The sequence below is a fragment of the Herpailurus yagouaroundi genome, unplaced genomic scaffold (genome assembly GCF_014898765.1).
Source record: "Herpailurus yagouaroundi ecotype Mexico unplaced genomic scaffold, PumYag 141, whole genome shotgun sequence".
In the NCBI taxonomy this organism is placed as follows: domain Eukaryota; kingdom Metazoa; phylum Chordata; class Mammalia; order Carnivora; family Felidae; genus Herpailurus; species Herpailurus yagouaroundi.
This window is the reverse complement of record NW_024412396.1, coordinates 13,048,084-13,057,558: the sequence shown is the minus strand read 5'-3', so window position 1 is coordinate 13,057,558 and position 9,475 is coordinate 13,048,084. Positions and strand designations below refer to the sequence as shown.

The following is a 9,475-nucleotide window of genomic DNA, read 5'->3' as shown; positions in this document are numbered from 1 at the left end:
TCTGAGGAACCTCCACACTGCTTTCCAGAGTGGCTGCACCAATTTGCATTCCCACCAACAGTGCAAGAGGGTTCCCGTTTCTCCACATCCTCTCCAGCATCTAGAGTCTCCTGATTTGTTCATTTTGGCCACTCTGACTGGCGTGAGGTGATACCTGAGTGTGGTTTTGATTTGTATTTCCCTGATAAGGAGCGACGCTGAACATCTTTTCATGTGCCTGTTGGCCATCCGGATGTCTTCTTTAGAGAAGTGTCTATTCATGTTTTCTGCCCATTTCTTCACTGGGTTATTTGCTTTTCGGGTGTGGAGTTTGGTGAGCTCTTTATAGATTTTGGATACTAGCCCTTTGTCCGATATGTCATTTGCAAATATCTTTTCCCATTCCGTTGGTTGCCTTTTCGTTTTGTTGGTGGTTTCCTTTGCTGTGCAGAAGCTTTTTATCTTCATAAGGTCCCAGTAATTCACTTTTGCTTTTAATTCCCTTGCCTTGGGGGATGTGTCGAGTAAGAGATTGCTACGGCTGAGGTCAGAGAGGTCTTTTCCTGCTTTCTCCTCTAGGGTTTTGATGGTTTCCTGTCTCACATTCAGGTCCTTGATCCATTTTGAGTTTATTTTTGTGAATGGTGTGAGAAAGTGGTCTAGTTTCAACCTTCTGCATGTTGCTGTCCAGTTCTCCCAGCACCATTTGTTAAAGAGACTGTCTTTTTTCCATTGGATGTTCTTTCCTGCTTTGTCAAAGATGAGTTGGCCATACGTTTGTGGGTCTAGTTCTGGGGTTTCTATTCTATTCCATTGGTCTATGTGTCTGTTTTTGTGCCAGAGAGAGATAGAATCTTAAGCAGACTCCACACTCAGCACAGGCCTCTATCCCATGACCCTGGGATCATGACCTGAGCTGAAATCAAGAGTCAGTTGCTCAACTGACTGAACCACCCAGGCACCCCTTAACCATTCCCTTATTGAAGGATGTCTAATTGTTTCTAATTTTGACTCTTGTGAATAAAGTATCTGTAAACACTCATGTAGAGGTTTTTGTGTGAATGTTAGTTTTCAGTTTTCTGGGGTAAATGCCCAGGAGTGTGATTGCTGGATTGTATGGTGGTTGCATGTTTAGTTTTATAAGAAACTGTCAAGCTGTTTTCCATAGAAGCTTTATCATTTTACATTCCCACCAGCAATGGCTTCAAAGTTATTTAGTGGTTTGTCTTGGTACTCCTTAAGATAATCTACATTTTGTCCTTTGGAAACACTTGAATATAGGGAAAATCAGAGTTCCTCAGTGTCAGTAGAATTGACATCTTGGATCAGATAATTCTCTATTGAGGGGTTATTCTGTGCATTATAGGATGTTTAGCAGCATCCCTGACCTCTACCCACTAGAAGCCAGTAGCCCCTCCTCCACCCCCTGCCCCAAGTTGTGGCAATCAAAAATGTCTCTAGCTATGCCATATGTTCTCTGGAGAACAAAGTGCTCCCCGTTGGAGACCACTGGTGGGTGAGAGGTAACATTGAAAAGATAAGTTGAAACCAAATGGGAAAGGCTTTTTTGAATGCTGTGCTCAGAAGTTTGGCCATGGATGATTTCTTTGGGAATTGGCTAGTGGTATGATGAGAGTTCTTTAGGAATAGCTTTCTGGCAACAGGATTAAGAGTGTACTGACATGGAAGAGTTTGGAGGCCTGGAGATGCTTAGGATATGGTGGGACAGGCAGAGTTAAGAGAACCCAAATGAATATAGTGGTACTGGAGAAAGGGAGCATGCTGGTCAGGATGAGGAATGTTGTTAGATGGGGAATTCTCTTGAGAGTAGAATCTGGCTAAGGCCTCTATCACTAGCAAACTTGATTGGTGTGAATTGCAGTTTTCTGATTTACCTTCTGCCGGAGGCTCAAAAGCATTGTTGTAGAAGAAGAAAATAGAGAAACAAAAACTAGGGGTAGTCTGCAACTATTCATCAGACCACAAATAATTGAACATTACTTATGAATTGTTGATTATATTAAAAATATCTTAGGCATTTCACTCATTTTGATAACATTTCATTCTTTTTGATATCTGGTTTAATTCTGTCATACTGTTATTTATTTAAAAAAAATTTTTTAAGCTTATTTATTTTGAGAGAGAGAAAGAGCAGGGGAGGGGCAGAGAGAGGGAGAAAGAGAATCCAAAGCAGACTCTGCACGGTGAGTGCAGAGCTGGATGCAGGGCTCAGACTCACAAATTGTGAGATCATGACCTGAGCCGAAATCAAGAGTTGGCTGCTTAATGACTGAACCACCCAGGTGCCCCACTGTCATACTGTTGGTAGTGGGGACAGGTGCAAAAGGCCAAGTATATTGGCAATAATTGCTCAGGAGCATTTGTAATATAACTTTCTCTTAATAGTTCTCTGTAGCATTGTGCCTTTTAAACTGTAATATGTAATTATTATCTGTTAACATTTTGTGTGGCTATATTAGCTATATATTGGTTATATATACTAAGTTTTATTTAAGTACTTAGAGTTTTAAAAATCTTTAAAAAACAGTAAAATTTTCATTGCTGATGGAAGTATGAATTGATACAAAACTTTTGGAAATAACAGTGTGATAATTCAAGAAGTCAGAAAGATGCTTGTATGTCTAATTCTAGACATAGAATTTTATCCTAAGGAAAAAATTCCTTTTATCCTAAGGAAATCAACAGAAAATTACATATACTCTACAGAGATATTCATTGTAGCATAATAGCAAAGAGTGAGAAATAAATGTACAGCATCTGTAAGATGAAATGTTATGCAGACATTAAAAATATATTTAGAAATATGCAGAAAGGGTTGATCTTTAAATGAGAATAGCTGTGTGTAATATAATAGATAAAGGCAACCTTGTAAAACTTAAAACTGTTGGGCAAGGAGATGATGGGAGTTATAAGTTATTTTAATTTTTTAGTATTCATGTGCCTTATGATTTAAACGTATACTAGTTCTGAAGATGAAGTGGATGTGCTTTTACATGGAACTCCTGACCAAAAACGAAAACTCATCAGAGAATGTCTTACTGGAGAAAGTGAATCATCTAGTGAAGATGAATTTGAAAAAGAAATGGAAGCTGAATTAAATTCCACCATAAAAACAATGGAGGACAAGTTATCCTCTCTGGAAACAGGTAAACTTTTAGATTTTCATATAGATATATATACATATTTTTTAACGTTTATTCAGTATTGGGAGACAGAGTGTGAGTCAGGGAGGGGCAGAGAGAGAGAGAGCGACACACAGAATCCGAAGCAGACTCTAGGTTCTGAGCTGTTAGCCCAGAGCCTGATGCAGGGTTTGAACTCAAAAACCGTGAGATTGTGACCTGAGTCGAAGTTAGCCACCCAACTGACCGAGCTACCCATGTGCCCCTCATATAGATATTTTTCTAAGCTTTACAAGGCAGGAACCTCATTTGTGCCCTGTTGCATCCCAGCACTTTGAGTATGTGCTCATTAAATATTTACCGAGTGAATGAATAAATGTATTTGGCAACCTGAACATAGTTTCTTTGATGACTAGTGAAGAATTTTCCTGTGTCGTTGAAATGACACTGTTTAGTATTGTTTACTTACGTGATTTCCTTTTGTAATTTTTTTTTTGAGTTTATTTGTGGAATGCCTGGGTGGCGCAGTCGGTTGAGTGTTCCGATTTGATTTTGGTTCAGGTCATGATTTGGGGGCGCCTGGGTGGCACAGTCGGTTGAGCGTCCGACTTCAGCCAGGTCACGATCTCGCGGTCCGTGAGTTCGAGCCCCGTGTCGGGCTCTGGGCTGATGGCTCAGAGCCTGGAGCCTGTTTCCGATTCTGTGTCTCCCTCTCTCTCTGCCCCTCCCCCGTTCATGCTCTGTCTCTCTCTGTCCCAAAAATAAATAAACGTTGGTTCAGGTCATGATCTCATGGTTCATGACATCAAGCCCCAAGTTGGGCTCTGCGCTGACAGATTGGAGCCTGCTTGTGATTCTCCTTTTTCCCTCTCTTTCTCTGCCCCACTCCTACGTGTGCGCTCATTCACTCTCTCCTCTCTCTCTCTCTCTCTCTCTTTCAAAATAAATAAGATCTGAGCCGAAATCAAGAGTCAGATGCTCAACTAACTGAGCCACTCAGAACTCCCTCCTTTATTTTTACCCCAGGATAAAAAAGAAAAAAAGAAAAAGACACACAAGCTTAGAGAGGTATTTTTAGAGATATATAGCATTGATAGGGGCACATTGAATATGTCACCACAAATTGTGTCATTTTAGTAAGTAGTGAAACATACTTCATTTGGTACTTTGTCTTTATGTAAAATGTACTTGATCCAAAAACTGATTTGTGCCTTAGCTTTGGTTTCCATAATATATGCTATGTATTAACTGTTAGGAACTGAAAGCATATATAATAATAATAAAAGCAAAAGCAGATGTTAATTAAGAGGAAGAATTAGGGACACAAGCATATGACATGAATACAGTATGAGTCATGACACTAGGCACAAGTGAGGAGAGAAGGAATGTGTTCTTGTGTCATTCCCTCTGCCGCTCTTTAGGGCTCTTATCCTCTTTCCCCTGAAGTCCCTTACAACAAGATGTTTATTCCCTGTTCTTCACAGTGTACTGCATGGCTGAAAGGTAGAGAGCTGTATGGTGGCAATCTGGAAATAGGCTATTTTATTGAATTAGATTTGTGGGAAGGGTGAGAGAATAATTTTCTCATGATTTGGAACACTTAATTCATTTCTATAATTAACAATTACAGTTCTCTGTAATTGCACAGGGCACAAACATTCAGTAAGTCATTGATGTGAAAGTATTTTTCCATCCAAATGAGATTGGGAATGAGTTGATACTGCTTTGAGGTGATGGAAGAATATACTGAGTTTTTTTTCTTGTCAGTTATGTATGGTTTAGTCTTTAAACTTCCCTTACGTAACTAGGGTCTTCTTCAGGAACTGGAAAAGTTGGAACAGCTCTGACAAAGTACTACGATGATATATATTTTGATTCTGATTCTGAGGATGAAGACAAAACAGGTAAGTAGTATGTTTACCAGGTTTAGCTGTTATATTTCATGGAAAAAACATTTACCTAACAATTATTGGATTTTAGGATTTCCCTCTGAGTTTTGTCTTATTTATTTATTTATTTATTTATTTATTTATTTATTTATTTTCAACGTTTATTTATTTTTGGGACAGAGAGAGACAGAGCATGAACGGGGGAGGGGCAGAGAGAGGGAGACACAGAATCGGAAACAGGCTCCAGGCTCTGAGCCATCAGCCCAGAGCCCGACGCGGGGCTCGAACTCACGGACCGCGAGATCATGACCTGGCTGAAGTCGGACGCTTAACCGACTGCACCACCCAGGCGCCCCATGAGTTTTGTCTTCTAAGAAATGGTAGGGGGGGCGCCTGGGTGGCTCAGTCGGTTAGGTGGCCGACTTCAGCTCAGGTCACGATCTCGCGGTCCGTGAGTTCGAGCCCCGCGTCCGGCTCTGTGCTGACAGCTCGGAGCCTGGAGCCTGTTTCGGATTCTGTGTCTCCCTCTCTCTGACCCTCCCCCATTCATACTCTGTCTCTCTCTGTCTCAAAAATAAATAAAAGTTAAAAAAATTAAAAAAAAAGAAAATCTTTAAAAAAAAAAAAGAAATGGTAGGCCATTGATGTGAAAACAAAAGCAGGAATGATGAATAAAAACAGATGGGAATGCACATATGAGGCCTTGGGAGCAGCAAGGGTACTGCATGGATGTGCCCAGGGAGAAGGACTGGGTGTCCCGACTCAGGGCTCTTGGCCACACTCTTCCTTAAGGTTCCTTAATGCAGCAATATTTGGTTTCACACCTGCAAATAGTTTCTGTATTTTTACAGGAAATTTAGAAACTTATAAATACTTTATGTTTTGCAGAATTTTTTCTGACTTCTTGCTTTTTTTTAATCAGCTCTGTTCTTTAGAATTGATTTTGTATTAAATCTGAGCAAAGGTAAACATAATAAGAACTACAACTAATTTAATTATATCAGTAGTTACACTGGAATACACAGACAACACATTTATATGGTGAAGAAACAATTTTATGTTTGTATGTATTATTACCTAAGTATTGACCTAAGTACATTTTAAAAGTCTAGTGTATGTGGATGATCATAGTGTTTTTTCATTCATTTTTGAAATATTTTATTTTGATTTCACTACCATTTTATAGATAGGAACTTGTTGAGACTTTATACATCAAAATTTTCTTTTTCTTTTTTTTTTTTAATATATGAAATTTATTGTCAAATTGGTTTCCATACAACACCCAGTGCTCATCCCAAAAGGTGCCCTCCTCAATACCCATCACCCACCCTCCCCTCCCTCCCACCCCCCATCAACCCTCAGTTTGTTCTCAGTTTTTAACAGTCTCTTATGCTTTATACATCAAAATTTTCGAATCTTGGCTCCCTTTGACCTTTCTGAGACTCTGGATCCTCATTATTTGAATTCAGTTTTTGAGATAACAGTTTTTAGTGAAGAAACAATTTTTGCCTCTTCTGTCACCTTCATTTTAATCCTTGTTTTTTTTTTAAGTTTATTTATTTTGACGTTCACACAGGGGAGGTGCAGAGGGGGAGGGAGGGATAGAATCCCAGTCTGATCCTGTGCTTGAACCCACAATTAGTAAGACCATGACCTCAGCTGAAATCAAGAGCCTGATGCTTAAGTGACTGAATGCTTAAGCTACCCAGGTGTCCTGATGCTTTGTTAATTGGATAAGAACTTTATTTGGAGGAATAGTTAAAAAAATTTTTTTAGGAAAATATAAGTAGAAAAAAAAGGTAGGTGGGAGTTCTACATTCTGTCCTAAAAAGGTGTGTAATTTAGACATACCTAGCCATATCCTTAACATTTTCAAAATTAGCACAGGTGACCAAGAAGAAAAAGAAGAAACGACACAGGATTCCAACAAATGATGAATTGCTGTATGATCCTGAGAAAGATAACAGAGATCAGGCCTGGGTTGATGCACAGAGAAGAGGGTAAGAACTTAACTTTAATATTTAGAATCTTCAGAGAAAAATGATTAAAAGGTGATATTTAATACAACATTCACATTTTCGCTGTATGTGTATATGTTCATATGGACATACATTAAAATTTTTGAGACAAAACTGCTGAATTGTTTACTTTGAAAATTACCAGCAAATTTCATTCAGATGATTTATTTTTGAGAGAGAGAGTGTGTGGGTGCACATGGGGGAGCAGCAGAGGGCAGGGCTTAGAGGATCTGAAGCGGGCTCTGTGGCTGACAGCAGAGAGCCTGATGTGGGGCTCAAGCTCAAAAATTGTGAGATCATGACCTGAGCTGAAGTTGGATGCTTAACCAACTGAGCCACCTTGGCACCCCTAATGAACATATTTGTGTGTGTGTGTGTGTGTGTGTGTGTGTGTGTGTGTGTATTTTAATGTTTATTTTTGAATCATCTGAAGCAGGCTCTGCATTGTCAATGCAAAGCCTGATGTGGGGCTCGAACTCATGAACTGTGAGATCATGACCTGAGCCAAAGTCAGATGTTCAACTGACTGAGCCACCCAAGTGCCCCCGCCCCATGAATATCCCCAGTGTAAAATAAACATTTTAAGTGCTATGAGTATTGAGATAGTTAAGGAAATTATAGTGTAGCTCTTGATTCTGGTAACAGAATTTGTCAGTGAGGTAAGATGGAATGTATCTTTATTATATAATCTTTAATTTTTTTTTTTCAATGTTTATTTATTTTTGGGACAGAGAGAGTCAGAGCATGAACGGGGGAGGGGCAGAGAGAGAGGGAGACACAGAATCGGAAACAGGCTCCAGGCTCTGAGCCATCAGCCCAGAGCCTGACGCAGGGCTCGAACTCCCGGACCGCGAGATCGTGACCTGGCTGAAGTCGGATGCTTAACCGACTGCGCCACCCAGGCGCCCCTGAACTCACTACTTTTTAAGTATTACAAGGGCAGTGATCATGCCTGTCTGTTCACTGCTTTATCCCAGGCATCTTGCACTTTGTAAAATGGGCTCTCATTAAGTAGCTATTGAATGAATAAGTTACTTTCTTGGGTTTGGGTTTTGAAATCTGTTAAGCATTGGAGGTATTTAACAACAGTTTTAAAGTATGTATTGCATGTTTTCAGTATTTTTCCCCAGAGATATTTAAAGGATTTAGAAAGTAACGCCACATGATTTATTTTCTGTTGTTGAGGTTTTAGGAGTTTACCATAAGTCCCTTTTAAGAATATATACTTTCATACTTTACTTTCATAGGTAGATTCGTGCTGTAATTTTGCAGTCAGCAAATATTTATCGGACACTTATTATGTACTAGACGCTGTTCTGTATTCTTGAAATACAGCAAGGAACAAAACAGACCAAAATCCTTAGGCACTTAGAGCTTACATGCTTGTTTTTTAGATGTAGCTTTACTAGGTGTTTCAAATTAATAGACTTTATGCTTTTAGAAGAGTTTTAGATTTACAGAAAAATTGAGCCAATAATACATGGTTCCCATATACCTTCCCACAACAACACACACACACACAGTTTCACCTGTTAACATGTTACATTAATATGGTACATTTGTCACAATTAATGAACTGGTATTTATACGTTATTATAAACTAAGGTCCATAGTTTATTCACATTTCCTTAGTTTTTATCTTCTGTCCATTTTCTGTTCCAAGAGCCCATCCAGGATGCCATGTTACTTTTTTAGTATATGTGCTGCCAAAGCGAGCGTGCCATGTTACTTTTAATTGTCATGTCTCTTGGGGCGCCTGGGTGGCTCAGTCGGTTAAGCGTCTGACTTCGGCTCAGGTCATGATCTCGCGGTCCGTGAGTTCGAGCCCCGCGTCGGGCTCTGTGCTGACAGCTCAGAGCCTGGAGCCTGTTTCCGATTCTGTGTCTCCCTCTCTCTGACCCTCCCCTGTTCATGCTCTGTCTCTCTCTGTCTCAAAAATAAATAAACGTTTAAAAAAAAAAATAATTGTCATGTCTCTTTAGACTCTTCTTGGCTCTGACAGTTTTCAGACTTTTCTTGGTTTTGATGACCTTAACATTTTTCAGGATACTGGACAGATACATTGTAGGAGGCCATTCTATTGGAATTTGTTTGATGTTTTTTTCATGATTAGACTGGGATTATGAATTTGGGGAAGGAAGGCCACGGAGATAAAGTGCAATTTTCATCATTTTGTGATCAGTTGTTAATAGTGACCTAATATTGACCTTGATCGCCATGGTATGGAAGTGTTTGTCAGGTTTCTCAACTGTAAAGTTACCCTCTGCCCCTCCTTTCCATATTGTACTCTTTGGAAGGAAGTCACTATGTGCAGCCCAAACTTGTGGAGTGGGGAGTTATGCTCCACTTCCTTAAGGGGAGAGTATCTTCATTAATTATTCTTCTTTATGGGAGATTTGTTCCTTCCTTCCTTCCTTCCTTCCTTCCTTCCTTCCTTCCTTCCTTC

General features: G+C 39.6%; 1 protein-coding gene across 2 annotated transcripts in view; it reads left to right on the top strand.

Annotated features, from left to right (window-relative positions):
• EAPP (E2F associated phosphoprotein) overlaps positions 1-9,475 on the top strand; it is a 21,667-nt gene that overhangs the window by 3,706 nt on the left and 8,486 nt on the right. Inside the window, exons 2-4 of one of the 2 annotated variants that reach the window (XM_040476907.1) lie at positions 2,965-3,146; positions 4,931-5,026; positions 6,894-7,011. In XM_040476907.1, coding sequence (XP_040332841.1) covers positions 2,965-3,146; positions 4,931-5,026; positions 6,894-7,011 — 396 coding nt within the window. The remainder of the gene's footprint in view (positions 1-2,964; positions 3,147-4,930; positions 5,027-6,893; positions 7,012-9,475) is intronic. The other variant, XM_040476909.1, reaches the window with a different exon arrangement.